The 18,700-nt window shown below is 39.6% G+C and overlaps 1 protein-coding gene across 2 annotated transcripts in view; it reads left to right on the top strand.

Moving 5' to 3' along the window:
• The window catches only part of LOC125458911 (glycerophosphoinositol inositolphosphodiesterase GDPD2-like), a 119,355-nt gene that overhangs the window by 80,535 nt on the left and 20,120 nt on the right, over positions 1 to 18,700 (top strand). For both annotated transcript variants that reach the window (XM_048544745.2, XM_048544743.2), the window contains 3 exons: positions 10,220 to 10,365; positions 14,166 to 14,313; positions 18,518 to 18,600. In XM_048544745.2, coding sequence (XP_048400702.1) covers positions 10,220 to 10,365; positions 14,166 to 14,313; positions 18,518 to 18,600 — 377 coding nt within the window. The remainder of the gene's footprint in view (positions 1 to 10,219; positions 10,366 to 14,165; positions 14,314 to 18,517; positions 18,601 to 18,700) is intronic.

Here is an 18,700-nt window from a genome sequence, read left to right as displayed (position 1 = left end):
ATGTGACTTCAGACCCCCAGCCATATGGCTGACCTTTAGCTGTGCTCTGGGGGGCAGAGCCTAGCCAGAGATGCCCACCTTCTGTGAGTGGGGGGGGAAAAAAAGTTCTAGAATTTCCCAATGATGGATGTTGGACTAGCTGGTCTGTAATTTCCTGATTTTAGTCTCCCTTCTCTCTTGAATAATGGTGCTATATTTCAACAAACAAAATAAAATAGTCTAGTAAGCCTTGTTTCACTCTGGTGTAATGTGTCTAATATTACCATCAGCTGGGATCATAACAAGTTGAAGAGGTGTGTTCATCAGCTGTGATGGCTTCTAAAGTTGAATGTTCAGTGCATACCTCTGTACACAGACCCAGTTGGTAGAAAACTTCAGGGAGCAAGTTGAAGTTCTTTTCCTTCTATTTTTGCCATCGCAGATTTTAGAATTTGGAGTTATGACTCACTGAGGAAATTGGGCATGCTAGAAATTGAGCATCATTATCCCTGAAGTTATCATAAAAGTTGAATCATAAAATCCTGAACAAGTGCAGAAGCAGACCATTCAGCCCATAGATTCCACACCTCTCCTTCAAAGAACATCCCACTCAGACTCACCCTTCTGCCAGTAACACTCCATTCCCATGGTTAATCCACATAACCTACACATCTCTGGACTCTATGGGCAAATTAGCATGGCCAATGCACCTAAAACACAGGCCTTCGGACTATGGGAGGAAACCAGTGTGACCAAAGGAAACCCATATGGGCATGAGGGCAACGTGCAAACTCCACACAGACAGTTAACTGAGGGTGAAATTGAACTTGGGTCCCTGGCATTGTGAAGCATCAGTGCTAAACACTGAGTCACTGTGCTGCATCTTCTAAGGATTTTGCAAAGTATACTGAATTCCCTAATTTACCTAACTTTCAGGTGCAGATTGATAGAATACACAAGGTTCCTATACTAAATAGGAATCGGTATTTATAAGTAATTAGGCTCTAGTTACAAGTAAGCAGTTATAAACAGTCAGTTTGAACACCACTAATTAAAACTAATCTTCATATGAACTCCCCTTTGCACGCAGACACGTAATTTAGTAGTCTTTGTTACCAGGTTCTGTTGTTGAGCTGATCCTTACTTTGATAGGAAAGATAAAACTGGTTTTCTTCAGTTTGACAATGATTTGTAACTGTCAAGAACAAAGAATGCTGCCAGGTAGGGGAAGGACAAGACGCTTCTCTTTCTCTTGGAACATGTTCCCTGCTTAAGCTGTTCATGCCTGAGAACTAATTACATTGTTGTTGGCAGGCTACAATTCTATGTCATTGATCATTAGTCACTAGTTCATACAGCAATCATTTTCTTGATGCCAGAAAAGTTTGCATCTGTACACCTTCTCAACTCCAAATTATCTGAAACTCAAACTTCAATACTGGGTGTTCAAATACTTGATTGCAATGCATGCATTCTGTATTGGGTTACTTGCTTTCAAAATATACAACCATCTTTTCAAACATCCTTTCTCATTTCAGCCTACAGATTTCAAAAACATAAAACAAAACTACATGATCCCTCCAGGATCTTCCTGGATACCTGCTCAGTAGAGCTCGTGCGATTTTTGGGCACCTCTTTCTGTAAGTCTTCGTTACAGAGAGAAAAATTCAACACCCACATGCTGTTCACAATTACCTCAGCTCAGAGTTATGGCCTAAACATGTCACTATTGGTTTTCCAGAGATCTCTTCATGAAATGGCTGTTTCAGCCAAAACCTATACATTACAAAATTATTGCCGAAAATTAGAGACTGTTAACTCATGAAAATATATTAGATCTTTGAACAATGGTAATTAGCTTTATAATTATTTCATCTATTACCTTGAAAAGATCCCAATCTTCCAGCTTTGGTGAGATAGAAAACAGCAAGCCACACCTCCAGAAAAGCCATTGTCAATGAGTTTCTGTTTATCCTGTGGGAATGTTCACTGAATTTCAAGTGCCTTCACGTGCCCATGTGTGCCTGTGTGATTCTTTTTGTGATAATTATAGTTTGATTCATCCAGTCTGCTAAATAATGCTGAAACCACACAGGACATTGGTAGGTCTAGGCCCGAAACGTCAGCTTTTGTGCTCCTGAGATGTTGCTTGGCCTGCTGTGTTCATCCACACTTTGTTATCTTATACAGGACATTGGACAACAGTTTTAATAGATTAGTTTGCTGCAAAAGCAAAATATTTTAACAATACATTTTTGACATCCTCTAGGGGATCAAAACTCATTTTTGCTATTCCTTGCAGAAATGTTTACTGTCAATTTTTATAATATTTGATAGCTTTCTATCGTCATCCATTTTCTCCTTCTTTGTGATCAGAGATAATGGGAACTGCAGATGCTGGAGAATCCAAGATAACAAAGTGTGAAGCTGGATGAACACAGCAGGCCAAGCAGCATCTTAGGAGCACAAAAGCTGACGTTTCGGGCCTAGATTCATTGCTAGTTTCTAAAGTGATCCCTACCTCTGGCCTAAGATTAATCTTTGCAACTGTGTGCAGATTATTTTCTTTGAGTTTGACACTAACCTTAACTTCACTACTGCACCATAAACAGTAATCCCTTTTGGGGAGACTTGCTTTCTCAGTGGAGTATACTTCTATTGAGACTTACAGAATATTTCCTTAAATCCTGCTTTTCTGCATTCATACTTGCTAATCTATTTTCCAAGCCCAACTTAACCAACTCTGTATACGTGCCATTGTAACTGTCTTTGTTTAAGTTTGAAAACTAATTTTAGACCCAAAGTTTCTCACTACAACCTAATGCAAAATTACAACATTATATGAACACTCTTCCCAGGAGGATCCTTCACAAGGGGATTCTTAGTTAATCCTACCTCTTTGGATATTATAAAGTCCAAAGCAGCCTGTTGTCTACTTGCTTCCACAATATACTGATGTAAGTAATAAAGCATTTCAAATAAACTCCATGAACTCTTTCTCAAGGTTACCATTACCAATCTGATTTGTTCAATCTACATGAAGATTAAAATCTCTCTCAATTATAGAAGTTCTCTTCCTATTTCTTTATTTCTTGATTTATATTCTATCCTACAGTATGCCTATTGTCTAGGATTATAAACTACTGTCATCAATTAATTCCTTCTTTTTCTATTTATATTCACCGAAACAGATTCTACAGCTTGATTTTTAGAACAAAAATCATTTTTCACTGCTGTACTGATCTTATTCTGTAATAGCAAAGTTACTCATTTCATTTACCTTCCTTCCCGTCCTTTCAAAATTTCAAATATCCTTGAGCATTCAATTCCCAACATTGATTACCTTGCAATCACATTTCTGCAAAGGATATCATACCATATTGATTTATTTCTATATGTGGTATCAATTCACCCATCTTATCTCAAAGACTTCATACATTCTAATAAAGAGACTCCAATTTTGTCTTTTGTATTTTTCACACAGTGATCCTCCTTGCTGGTGCACTGTTGTTATTTGTAGACACTGTTGCTTCCTGTCACACTCATGATTATCATTATTAATATTGCCACACCAGAATATTTCCTTGCTCTTTCTCATTAGCTTTCTAAATCGCTCCTCACCTAAATCTCTCCCAAACTTTTTAATTCAGACCTCACTCTACAACTCAGTTATTTGACTCTTGAGGACACTGGTCTAAGTATAAACTTGAGTGAACCTACCCTAACAACCCAATTTCCTCATCTGCAATTACTGATGCCTGAACCTTGTGAATTGAAATCCATTTCAACTACACGAATCTTTGAGTCACACACATTGTTTATTCGTTGTTTATTCCACTGGAAATTGACTTTTGGATCATTACCCAAACCACATGTTATAATCCTTGAGGTTCTGTCTTTAAATTTATCTCCTCTTGCCTATTCTTTCCAGTGCCACTGACTCCAACGCAACACAATGGATCACAGTGACCGTATCCTTTCGCCTCACTTTCAAATATCCTTTCAAAACAATTTGAGATGGGTCACACCCTGGCATGACAATATATCATGTCCAACTCTGGATGATGTTTAGAAACAATGTCACCTGCCTCCATATTTATTGAGCTCCCCACAAACACTATCTTAGACTTGACTTCTGTACCTTCTATATTGTGGACAGTTGCATTATAGCTGACCTTCTGATAATCTTACTTAAGCAGTCCATGCCCAAGTGCAGAAAGACATAGACAATATCTAGATTGGGGCTGACAACTGGCAAGTAACATTCATGACAAACAAGTACCAGGCAATGATCATCTCAAACAAATCATTGCCCCTTAATATTCATTGGCATTGCCATGACCAAATCCCCATTATCAATATATTGGGCGTTAAAATTGACCAGAACTGAACTGGACTCAATGTATGAATACTGTGGCTACAAGAGCAGGACAGAGGCTAGGAATCCTGCAGCAAATAACTCACTTCCCGAATCCTCAAAGCCAGTCCTCTGTCCATAAGGCAAAACTCAAGACTCTATTGGAATGCTCCCCACTTATCCTGGATATGTGAATCTCTTACAATACTCAATAAGTTTAATACCATCCAGGAGAAGCAAGACTTTTGATTGGTACCACATTCACAAATATCCAATCCCTCCATCACTGATGCATAGCAGTAGCAGTATGAATCATCTACAAGATGTGCTACAACAACTCAGCAAGGCTCCGTAAACAGTACCTTCCAAACCCATCAGAGATAATGGGAACTGCAGATGCTGGAGAATCCAAGATAATAAAATGTGAGGCTGGATGAACACAGCAGGCCCAGCAGCATCTCAGGAGCACAAAAGCTGACGTTTCGGGCCTAGACCCTTCATCAGAGAGGAGGATGGGGAGAGGGAACTGGAATAAATAGGGAGAGAGGGGGAGGCGGACCGAAGATGGAGAGAAAAGAAGATAGGTGGAGAGAGTATAGGTCGGGAGGAAGGGAGGGGATAGGTCAGTCCAGGGAAGATGGACAGGTCAAGGAGGTGGGATGAGGTTAGTAGGTAGATGGGGGTGCGGCTTGGGGTGGGAGGAAGGGATGGGTGAGAGGAAGAACAGGTTAGGGAGGCAGAGACAGGTTGGACTGGTTTTGGGATGCAGTGGGTGGAGGGGAAGAGCTGGGCTGGTTGTGTGGTGCCAGTGGGGGGAGGGGATGAACTGGGCTGGTTTAGGGATGCAGTGGGGGAAGGGGAGATTTTGAAACTGGTGAAGTCAACATTGATACTATTAGGCTGCAGGGTTCCCAGGCGGAATATGAGTTGCTATTCCTGCAACCTTCGGGTGGCATCATTGTGGCACTGCAGGAGGCCGATGATGGACATGTCATCTAAAGAATGGGAGGGGGAGTGGAAATGGGGAAACCAAGCGGAGACTTGGGGACCGCTTTGCAGAACACCTCCACTCAGTTCGCAACAAACAACTGCACCTCCCAGTCGCAAACCATTTCCACTCCCCATGATCACTTACACTTAATAAGATAAGGGGAAAAGAGTAGCAGCACTTGCAAGCTACGCTCTAAGCTACTCACCATCCTGACTTGGAAATATATCTTGTAGTATATTTCTTGTAATAAAACATGTGTAGATAAATGTTTAAAAATAGTGTATACATACAGAAGACATTCTCTTAACAGAAGAAAAACCAGGAACAATGAAATATAGAGATACAGAATCTTTTATTTTCAATACAATGTTGGAAACCTCGCATCTGGATCATTTCTGAGTCCCAATACCACACTACATTCCTTTTCTTTAATCGACTGTGTGTGTCACTTGAAAAGGCACCATTTTTCTGGCCATCCCTATTTGTCCTTGAATTGAATAACTTGCTGGAACATTGGAGAGCAATTAATAATAAAATACATTGTTGTGTGACAAGTTTGATATGTAGACCAGACCAATTAAGGATGGTAGATTTCTATCACTTTTTCCTAAAGGACACTAGTGAACTTGAAGGTTATTTTTTACAATTGATAATGATGTCATCATCATCATCACTGTTGCGGTATAAACAGCCACCTTGAGATTTGGGAAGATCAGCAATTGCAGGTTTTATATTTGAACATGTCAGAGAGACACCTTTTGCAAACTTCAAAACTGTCTTTCCCAGAATAAAGTCGGCTTGGAAATTTATAGACTTAATCTTCATATTTCATTGCAATATTTTTACTTCTTTTCATAATCCTCCAAACCCATGGTCACTTATATCTAAAAGAACGAAGGAAAAATAGAGGCAGTACTTGCTGCCCTCCAACTATTCTCCATTCAATAATTCTTATCATAATTGTTGATTATTTTAGGCCTTGCATCATGTATTCTCATCAGTGAACAATGCTTTCTATACTCTGTTAATGTTCCTTTCATATCATCAGTGCAAACATCTTCGTTATCAACATGAACCTAACAAAATCCTCTTGTCTGCTTCCTTATCACTTTAAGATTATTGATCCAAGCTGTGAATTTTGTTACTTTTACATCTAACATTCTTACGAGGCTCCCACACTAACTATATCCACACCTGTACCATTAGCACAAGGTGAAGTTTGGGTTAACTAAAGCCAATAGCTAACCCTCTTTAAGTGCAACAGCCCTGCTGTTGCTGGAGGCTTGGGGACCGCTTTGCAGAACACCTCCACTCAGTTCGCAACAAACAACTGCACCTCTCAGTCGCAAACCATTTCCACTCCCCCTCCCATTCTCTAGATGACATGCCCATCATGGGCCTCCTGCAGTGCCACAATGATGCCACTCGAAGGTTGCAGGAACAGCTACTCATATTCCGCCTGGGAACCCTGCAGCCATATGGTATCAATGTGGACTTCACCGGTTTCAAAATCTCCCCTTCCCCTACTGCATCCCTAAACCAGCCCAGTTTGTCCCCTCCCCCCACTGCACCACACAACCAGCCCAGCTCTTCCCCCCCACCCACTGCATCCCAAAACCAGTCCAACCTGTCTCTGCCTCCCTAACCGGTTCTTCCTCTCACCCATCCCTTCCTCCCACCCCAAGCCGCACCCCCAGCTACCTGCTAACCTCATCCCACCTCCTTGACCTGTCCGTCTTCCCTGGACCGACCTATCCCCTCCCTACCTCCCCACCTACACTCTCTCCACCTATCTTCTTTACTCTCCATCTTCGGTCCGCCTCCCCCTCTCTCCCTATTTATTCCAGTTCCCTCTCCCCATCCCCCTCTCTGATGAAGGGTCTAGGCCCGAAACGTCAGCTTTTGTGCTCCTGAGATGCTGCTTGGCCTGCTGTGTTCATCCAGCCTCACATTTTATTATCTTGGAATTCTCCAGCATCTGCAGTTCCCATTAGCCCTGCTCCTTTTCTTGTTTTTGGCCACTATTTTGAGCAGCTTCTCCACTCATTTTTGATGCATTCAGACAGAGGCTTCAGGAGGCAGTTACAAAACTATTATCAACTGAATAATTGCCTATATAGAGAAAATCTATATCCAAAGATGGATTTTTATAGGAAGTCCTCAATTCTACAATTCCTGCCACCAAGTAGATTAATAATTCTATGTCTTTCTTAATGGCTCAATTCTTCTGCAGCAGTTTGTAGTAAACAAAGGAGATTTGCCACTGTCCTTGCAGCATTCATTGTTCCATTGGAGGTGGTACACCAAATCTAAACACATTGCCGCAGTCCGTGTATCTCCATTGAGTTTGACGTATATATTGATCAATTCATTGTACCCATTGATCCTCACTGTAAAGCTGAAGATTGGGTGTGGTAGCTCACAGATTTTATTTGTATAATTAAAAGATAATTGATTTGTAGTTGTATAGCACTCTCACACACAAGCATGAGCTGTTTGTTTGTACACAATATTGATTACTTCTATAGTACAACCGGCCTCTGTCTTAGTTAAACTTACAAGCTGCATCAAGATCATGATGTAGCCAATGATTTCACACTAATACATCTTGGTGAGTGCTGCACCCCTCCATTTTAGTTCCCACCAAATTATCTTTCTTTGGGACTGCATAGAGCAGCGCATTGTACTTCATAACATTACACACCCTTTAATTATTCCAATATTTCCAATTTGGCAAGCAGTACGGCTTTGGGTCTTTGTTGCTGTTTTGGGTATGATAGCTTCAATCCCATCAAGGCTCAGGAAGTAACTTTACAATTTGCTTGGAGAGAAATCCCCTATGTTTCCCTGAACTTTACAATAGTTCATTCCTTCCTAGTTCCATATTAATCAAACCCAGGCCACTAACTTCCCAGTATGTATGCCTGGGCATGGTTCCAAACCTAACATTCTCAATATCCAATTCTATGTTATCAATTGAGTCCTGAGCCAATTGTAAAGACTATCTTTTTATTATACTTTATTTTTGTAGTGGATGGGGTTAGTTTGACGTTTTTAAACAAAGGACTGAGGAAGAAATTTTGAAAAACCTTTAATTTTTAAAAAAATTTCTAAAACGCATGTTACTGAAATTCATGGTAAATCATGTTATACAGTTTCTTTGCCAGTAGTTGGGAGAAATTGTAAAAAGAGACAACATGGCTCCAGGAAGCATAGACAAAGTGACATAAGACAAAGAATTGTGGATGCTGGAGATGGGAAACAAAACTGGAAATTGCTGGTGAAACTCAACAAGTCTGACAGTATCTGTAGGAAGAAAATAGAATTAATATTTTGAGTCTAATTTAAAGTCACTGGACTTGAAACATTAACTCTATTTTCTTCTCACAGATGCTGCCAGACCTGCTGAGTTTCACCAGCAGTTTCTGATTTTGTACACAAAGTGAGTTTCAGTCAGCAACAGGTTGCTAATTGGTTTGGGAATAGTAACCAGTGATAGATGCCAAAGTAGACCTTACAAACGATTTCAAAATAAATCACCATGGCTACTGAAATATCTATAAGGTAGTTATTAATTTCAAATGCAGAGAAAATTCATATCATACTAAATCAAAAATTTTAAATAAATTATATCAAAAGTACATAAAATCAGACTGTTCATATCACAACTAATGGTTCTCTCTACAAAATAATCTCCTGTGTTTTACCCCATTGGCTGCTTATAAATGGTTTACCCTGAGAACAATTGCAATGATACCTCTTTGTTTAACCAAGAAAACAATCTGCAACTGTGCCACAATAGTGCCTCTAATTAGCGAACCCACAGACCTGTTCCTTGGTTTAGATTCTCGAATCGGCTCATCAGTTGCCAATTCAAAGGCTGACTCCACCCTCCACCCCCCCCAATCTAATGTTGGTAAAATGAATGTACTCACTCTTCCTTTTATGTCAACACTCAATCCAATGTCACTGACTGTTATGATGAGGACCTGCTTGCAGCACCACATTGTTTGGGTATTAAAAGACACTTCAAACATTGTAATGTTCAGCAATTACAGACTTCATTTTGAAGCACAAACTGGAGAGACACTCTGGGCAAACTTGAGCAACATCTCTCTCCAATATTGAATCAAGTAATTTAGCACTTGCATCACATATTTCTGTTAATAAACAGAGCTATCAATACTTTGTGGATGTTCCTTTCATCTCCTCATTAGCTCCAGGATGTATGCTATAATTGTGAGCATAAGCTGTCTGTTTCCTATCACCCTAAGGTTATTAACTCAAGCCATGCCAGTCATTAGTTTTACAACTTACATTCTTAGTTTCCAACAGGACTGCCTTCATATTCCATTGTGCCTATAGTATCAGCTTCATTTCCCTTCATGCTTAGGAAAAAAATGCTAATGATCATATTTATCTACTGTGTTGTGTTTTAATATTCATTTTAACTAATTGTCTTATTTTACCTCTAATAATTGAATTCAAAGCTCACCAGTTGCCACAGTGAGATTTGAACCTGTGTCCTCAGAGTATTAATTGCCCAGCATAACTTGTGAAATTTTAGATCACCTTCTACAGGTAATTGGAGGCAACAGGTTTATAGCTCCTCTCAAATCCCACTTGGAAAAATAACAGAGTATTCTTCAGGTGTCAGAGTACGAACATACTATTCAAAAGCCCTATTATCAATGCATATCCACATCTGATCTCACCACACAGGCATTTGGAAGTCAAGCTCTAAAAGTGTGAGGCTACCTTTTGGAGCATTGTGGGAAATAAAAATTAAAGTTTCAAGTATTTTTGAAATTTTAGGCTTGTGGATAGGAGTAAAGAATGCCAGAGTCAATATGTTCTTCTTTGAACAACCTTTCATACTTCATTCTCTGTAGATCTTATGGTTGCCCAACAATACGAACAGCACCCCCAAAGACTTCCAGAAGATTGTGGGAGAAAAGCTTGATCCAGATGCACTGCAAAGGCAGAACATTCACAACATCAATATTCGTTATAGTGACATTAATTTCATGGAGATCAGGTAAGATGCTTTGAAAATACCAAAACACATCTACAAGTTAGAACCTAACCAGAAAACGCCCATAATCACAGAGGGCTGCAGGCACATGTCACAAAAGCCACAATTTGATCTGTTTCTTTAAAGATGAAATAATGTTTTTGGTGACCTGATATTGTATAAAGATAATTTTATGAAATCACATTCCCAGCAGAGAGCCTCAATACTAGTAATAGGAATTCAATGTTCCCCGCCTCCCTAACCTGCTCTTCCTCTCACCTATCCCGTCCTCCCACCTCAAGTTGCAACTCCATTTCCCACCTACTAGCCTCATCCCACCTCCTTGACCTGTCTGTCCTCCCTGGACTGACCTATCACTTCCCTACCTCCCCACCTATACTCTCCTCTCCACCTATCTTCTTTTCTCTCCATCTTCGGTCTGCCTCCCCCTCCCTCCCTATTTATTTCAGAACCCCCTCCCCATCCCCCTCTCTGATGAAGGGTCTAGGCCCGAAACGTCAGCATTTGTGCCCCTGAGATGCTGCTTGGCCTGCCGTATTCATCCAGCTTCACACCTTGATATGAATGTCATTCACTGTTACTTTGTTGTTTTAGATAGAACATAGGTCTGGATTTTTTGGAAGTGAGTCAACTATTATTCTAGCACAGACAGGAGTTGCAAATGGGGACCCTGTGGAATCTCCGTCATAGCAGACTGAGAAGGAATTATCCATGAAATTTAAAATTTTGCTGTGCAATTCCTCTATGATTGGAACCTCCAAAAGTATACATTTAAATCAGAGAATTAAGAGGGTTCTAGTTAAGTAAATACTTATTCAGAAAGTGTTCAACTCTTAACTACATGGCCTAACCCCTGAGTAATTATTCAACTGACACTATAGTCACCTCACACAACTTCAATATATAACCCCAGTATACCTGCACTCCCAAAACAAAACTAGACCCGCTTGTCTCATCACTCAGACCCAGCAAGCCGACTCCACTCTCGGCCTGAGAACCCTCTTTCCCCATGCTATTTCCAACACTCCTCATTCCACACTTCCCCTTTCCCTGTTGTATATGCTATACGTCTCTCTCACTCTCTCTCACCCTCTCTCACTCTCTCTCGCTCTCACTCTCACTCTCTCTCTCTCGCTCTCTCTCTCGCTCTCTCTCTCTTTCACTCTCACACTCTCTCTCTCTCACTCTCTCTCTCTCTCACACTCTCTCTCTCTCACTCTCTCGCTCCCTCACTCTCTCTTGTTTTCCACCCCACCAACAAGATTCTGCCCCTCCATGCATCTTTACCCCCTCCTGAGCAAATGTGTTTCTGCAACCCCACAAAACCCCTTCTACCACACCTTTCTCAGCTCCAGACCAATTGCCCACGCACTTTATTCTAGATTCCAGGCCCAAACTGCCTCCACCTATCAGGGTCCAGCTCATTTTCCAGCCCTTGTGTTCTTGTCACCTTCACCAGCCCCCTACATACTTGGCATCCTACTTCCAGCATGTTATCCACCTGCAACCTGCCTCTACATACTTGACACACCACCACATGGCACTCAACCTCTTACCCCCTTTATATCTTACCCACCTGGCACTCTACCCCATACCTACTTGGTGCCCAATCCCACCTTGTTCCCTACTTACCAGGTGCCCTACCCCCTCAGAATCTGGAATCCTACCTTCATGTCAACCTAACTTTACACTTATTGTATGATAGCAGCTGTCAAAGTCACTACCTATGCTTCTAGATCTTCAAATTTCAGAATACAGTAGCTGACTGCTGTGAAAAGTGATAGGGTTTGTTTCCTCCTACTGTCAATAATCTGTATTTTGAAAGAACTGTCAGAATGGAAGTACAGCTCCTTTTTTCTGAAAGTACCCTGATCAGAATCTCTTGCCAGAAATACAGAACTCTCTTGCTTCCTAAACATAAAGGGCAGGGCTTTGTTCTGTATGAGATTACCAATCCTCAGAAAATCTGGGCCATGATAAGTATTACCTGCCTGAATTTGTTCTAAATGCTTCCACAGCAAATGTGAATATTACGAGATCATGTTTTGCAACCAGAGTACAATTTTGTACCATTGGTCCCAAAAAGTAATTGGTATGATTTTAAAGTGGTAGTAATAGGGAAAACATTAGTCATAGAGTATTACAGCACAGAAAGAGACCTTTTGGTCCATTCTGTCCATGCTGGTAGTCAAGCACCTATCTGTTGTATTCCTATTTCCCAGTAGTTGGCCCATAGCCTTATTTACTATGGTACTTCAAATGTTCATCTAAATAGTTCTTAAATGTTGGGATGGCCCCCACTTTCAGCACTGTTTCAGACAATGAGTTCCAGATACCAACCACCCATTGGGTGAATGAGTCCCTGTATATGAATATGTAATTGAGCTGCATTATAACTTCAACTGATTTTCTTAAAATCATATTGTAACTATCTCGCCACTCAGGATTGTTCAATAAGTGCTGAATCACATCCAAATGTAGACCTTTCATTTTAGCTTTTACAGGCATAGGTTAATGAATACAGTCTTTGCTCTGCTCATTATGAACAAGCAAAATAATATGTTATTTCAATCAACTAATCACTAGATATCCTAAATACTTGGCATTGTACTGGCACTGAAATTCATAAAAGACGTTGATCTGTTATGCATTAGGTAGAATGTCTTTCTTGGACTGATGGCAGCATTCACTAGCATGAAGCAACTATAGCATTGCCTTGCCAATGAGTCAATTTGCCAAACAATCAGCACCACTTCCTCTTGTTTTGTGATTGTATGTTTCCATTTGTCCTGACGACCACAAACCAAAGATCTTCAGCAACATGTCTCTTTCCAGAAATAGACAACGTCTTGCATAATTTTAAAATAGAAATTGAGGTTTATAATCTTTTAGCCTCTGCCTTATCCAATAATTTATTTACATTTCTGAAAACTTAAATGAACTGCAAAGGATAATCTGTGAACTTTACTTCCTGGCTGGATGCCTATGAAAATAATTCATTCAGATTGGTTGCTTACACTGTTTGCAGACATCCCTAGTTAAAATGCACAGGATCCTGTAAATTTAGCAGCAAATTCAAACTATTGTTGGGAAAGGGGAAATTCAAACCACAGACTGCTAATAGTTTTTGAGATAATAAAATGTGAGGCTGGATGAACACAGCAGGCCAAGCAGCATCTCAGGAGCTGAATTCTCCAGCATCTGCAGTTCCCACTATCTCTAATAGTTTTGGACACAATTTTTAAGGTTAATAACTGTACTGAAAGAAAAGTGTAGCTCAATATGATTGATGTAGGTCTATCTAAGGCTTACAATTAAGACCCTCTTGAAGACAACTTCAACAGCCTTTAGAAGAGCTTCAGTGATATTGTACTAGGGTATCAATGGCACATCATGAATTTCCCTGTGTACTGTAATTGCAAATCTAGTTTAGGAAGTAGCAGTTAACTTTCTGTTTGAACTACAAGGTTAAGGAAATCACAACACTTGGGACATAGTTGCACAGAAAGCGATTGTGAAATGGTTTTGTTTAATATTCTGTTTGAACTCTTTAGGTTGAAATATAAAAATTGGTTGTAGGTGACATAACTTTTTAGTTCCTGTATAAATCTGGAGCCATATGCCAGAAACCTTTGTGGTTTCCAAACATGTCCACTGGATGGCGTCAGAAAAAGAATTTTAGTGTCAATGAAGTAAAGGGATTTCTGCAATGAAAGAGAAGTCAAACTTTCTCATCTAGTATGATTTATCATCTCATTAGAATTAATTAAGTCAAACACTGTCACATTACTATGTACCTCCAGGAACTATGCAGAAAAGAATATCAGCATAAACCTTTATGTTGTCAATGAACGTTGGCTTTTCTCCACGTTGTGGTGTGTCAAAGTGAACTCTGTTACAACCAATGCCTGTCATATCTTCAAGAACATGCACGAACCTATTTGGCATATCGTAAGTGAGACTTTTAAACAAGCGAAAATTTAATTTGATTTATTATTGTATTATGTACATAGGTACAGTGAAAAGTTTTGTCTTACATGTAGTACAGCAGATCAAAATGTACAAAGACACAAGGATCATAAGGTGATTGAACAGGGCAAAGAATTCAAAGTTATGGCTGTAAATAAGGCGTACAAAAATCAAGGTCAACATTTAATTTTAATTTTGAGTCTAATACCAGTGGAAAAAAAGCAGGGAAATTATGGGCCCTGCAGATCTAGGGCGGAGTACCTGCAATAAGCAGAAATTGGTCCTGACACAAATTGTATATGTTCCTTCAATTATTCTTGAAGTAATTAATGGATATAGATAATAGGCAATTCATTTTTGTGATTTCTTTTTTACATAGCAAAATTAAGCTTTCTTTTTCTTGAGACAACTATCCAAGGACAAAATGTGCTGTCTGCGATGGAGCAGATCAGATCAGCTTATCCAGTGTGTAACCAGATATGAAGATATCTGTCCTGAAATTCTCATGGTCATATAAGGCAGAGAGCAGCGTATTTGCCTGGAATGGTCCAGGAATATGGGGCCAAATTCACGTGGGATTCCACCCTGCATGTTTTTTAACAATTCAGTTGGGAGACATGATGGAAAGATATTCCTGGCCTTCAACCCCTCTGCTGATTTGTGACTCATGGTCAATGTGTCAGAATACTTTAAAAAACATCGTTATTATATCATCATAATATCATAGCATGCAACCAGAAGATACAAAATATCATTGACTGTTTTAATTTGAATCATTTGAAATTTGACACTCGACTGGAAATTCACCTGGTGTAATATTACAGTTTAATATTAGCCCAGATACATATGTGACTGACGAATATATTTATATCTAATTGTTTGTTGCAATAAACTTCCATTAGATTCTTCGATACCATAATATCCACAGTCAATCTCTCAAGTCATGGGATATGATAGTAATGTGGGGTATGCTGGGTAGTTTGATCTTAGAGTAGGATAATAGGTCTGCAACATTATGGGCCAAAGGGCCTGTACTGTGCTTTATTGTTCTATGTTCTGTAACAAAATCAGTCACATATCAGTTGAAACCACTCTGTGAGAGGCAAATTCACCCTCTTTGGCAATGTGTCATATATGAAGTTGTGGCCAGGATGCTTGGTAAGATTTAATTATCCTATTATCATGATTCCTTTCATTCATCCATAATCTCTTTCTAGGGGCATGTTTACTCCCAGACTTACTGTTTTAGCTTACACTGTCTTTCCTTGCCTTCCACCTGTGTACTGCATGTTCCCAATACATGGGCCTAAACTTCTGCCTCTGCCCCTCATCTTGTACATTCATTCAGCTTTTATGTTTTTCAGTGGCCTTTCCTGTTCTAATTAAAATAAATCAATTTCCTCATTGATTATTCACTTCTAGAAAATAACTGATTTTCATACTCACTTTTGTCCTTTTGCACTAATGGCATCACATTGATGATTAAAATGGATTTGTTCGTCATCAGGCAAACTATCAATTACAGCAGAAATAATGGGAACTGTAGATGCTGGAGAATCCGAGATAAGGAAGTGTGGAGCTGGATGAACACAGCAGGCCAAGCACCATATAAGGAGCACAAAAGCTGACCTTTCGGGCCTAGACCCTTCATCAGAAAAGCTTTCCTGTTGAAGGGTCTAGGCCCGAAACGTCAGCTTTTGTGCTCCTAAGATGCTGCATGGCCTGCTGTGTCCATCCAGCTCCACACTTTCTTATCAATTACAGCAGTTTGATCCACATAGGCACAGTATGTAAAGTGGATCTGAGAAGTACCTGACTCTTCGTTATTTTCTCAAATTCCTCCTTCAGAATCTGCAAATTTGCAATCCATACCAAGCAGCTTTGTTGAGTGCACTTGAAAAGTCTAGACCACACAATACAATTATTATTTTTGCATCTTTACCAATAACCTTGTCAGGTCTTCACATTCGTTAAACCCCCCTCTCTTATAATAGACCATATATCGCTGATTGAAACTGGTCTCCTCTTATATCTTAGGGCTCGCTGAAGATTTCAACTTTAATGAATGCCTTTCTACCTGCATTCAAATGCTGTGGAAAGGCTGATCACTTACTACTGATGGAACTTTAGGACTTCTACCTCAAACTAACTGATGTGGACATATTCTCCAATTATCTGCAACTAATTCTTCCAACTGATTCTTAGCATTTTCAGCTCACACTAGTGCAGACAATAAGTTACAGTTTGCTAGTCTAATGGCATTTTACAAATGATTTCATCTATTGCTTTATGGTTTCTTTCACATTTTCTGTTGGTAAAAGGCTTCCTACTGCCATATTCATAACTATTATGTTCATTTTGACACACGTACCTCTAAATCCAACATTAGCAAATCCTCCCCACCCTTGCCTTCATTATCAATAAGCAAGTCTGATCTTTATCCACTTTTCCATTACATTATGGACCATTATTTCCTTATCTTTGCTATGCGTTACTGTTGACTGACAAAATCTGCTTGCCAAATCTCCAAAATGTGAACTGATTTCTGTTCCTTATCCCATAACAAGATCTTTGTGCACAAGACGATGAGAGACATAGATAGAGTGGATAGCCAGAGACTTTTTCCCAGGGTGGAAATGACTATTACAAATAGGCATAATTTTAAGATCATTGGTGGAAGGTATAGGGGAGATGTCAGAGGTAGGTTCTTCACACAGAGAGTGGTGGGCGTGTGAAATGTGCTGCTGGCGGTGGTAATGGAGTCAGACACTTTAGAGACTTTTAAGCAACTCTTGGATAGGCACATGGAAGATAGTAAAATGTAGGGTATGCAGGGTAGATTGATCATAGTAGAATAATAGGCCGGCACACCGTTGTGGGCTGAAGGGCCTGTATTGTGCTATACTGTTCTATGTTCTATATTCTATGTTTTATAACTTAATTCCAGAGTCACTAATTTGTTTAATCTCTTGCTCACGGCAGAATTACAATAGGCTGTGATAGTTTCCTTTGGTATTCTTACAAATCTTACATCTATCGCTTATCTATTTTATTTGCTTACCATACTCCCCATCCGTTATTCCCCCATTCTTTACTAAAACTTTTACTCTTTTGAAAGATAGATAGGCAACTTGCCAATGTACTTTGAATACAAATAGGGTGGCATGGTGACTCAATAGCTCAGTGGTAAGCACTGCTGCCTCACAGCACCAGGGACTAGGTTCAACTCCTCACACAGATGACTGTCTGTGTGGAGTAAGCACATCCTCCCTGTATCTGCGTGGGTTTCCTCTGGTTGCTCCAGTTTCCTCCCACAGTCCAAAGATGTGCAGGTTAGGTAGAATCGCCATGCTGAATTGCCAAAGGATGTGCAGGCTAGGTGGATTAGCCATGGGAAGTGCAGGGTTACAGAGACAGGATGGGGGTTGGGTCTGGTTGGGATGCTGCCCAGAGAGTCAATGTGACTGGATGGGCTGAATAGCCTACTTCTGCACTGTAGCAATTCTGATTCTACAACTGACTTTTTGTCTTTTAAATTTCTACCCCCTGATGTCAATAACAATTCTTTAATTTCTTCACTGAAAAGGTGATTCCCTTAATACAAAAAAGTACAAAAGTGTCTTGATTGTGTTTTACAAATTCACATATATTCCAAACATAATAGCTTTGTCATTTTCCATATCCAGTTTTGACTGTACTTTCTCAATTGACTGCCTACTTGATGACAAGGATATTTCACTGGATGGTATGTCCATGGTAATAAAATGATTCTGGATATTTTACAAGGAATGACCACGCTTTTCAAAGATTTTTGTGTGCTATTACTACCATATATGAAATGGAATTTAATTTTCAAACATATAGATTTTTGACATGCTATCAGAGAATAAATAACTACTGAATTTCACCAGTTGTACATCTGGAAGATGAGTTAAAATTCTATTCTTGAGCATCTTAAGTGTTATTTTCATGTTTATCAAGTAGTAATCTAGTTTTTCCTTTTAACTTCAGAGAAATGGAAACAAGATTGCTATACTTGCTCTGTTGTTAGTGTTGGCTTAAACCAACTAAACCAACAACTGATATCGTACAATGGTTAACATTAGGCTCTTGCTGTCTCCTAGGAACTCAATTACATTAATTTTAACAAATTTCACTAATTGCTGTTATTACATTTGTTTTTCAGACTCCTGGAACATATAAAGCAATATGGATAACCGTTGATCTTGTATCTTTTCTACTGATTGTCCTAATATACGTTTTACATAGGTAAGTAATATTAATCATGCTAGTCTGTAGCCACATGAGAAATATTGTGAGAAACATAATAATATGAGAAACATTTCTGAAGAAGGGTCTAGGCCTGAAA

This window comes from Stegostoma tigrinum, chromosome 15, assembly GCF_030684315.1.
Source record: "Stegostoma tigrinum isolate sSteTig4 chromosome 15, sSteTig4.hap1, whole genome shotgun sequence".
NCBI lineage: Eukaryota > Metazoa > Chordata > Chondrichthyes > Orectolobiformes > Stegostomatidae > Stegostoma > Stegostoma tigrinum.
Note: the sequence above shows the minus strand (reverse complement) of the source record. Positions and strands in the feature narration are given on the sequence as shown.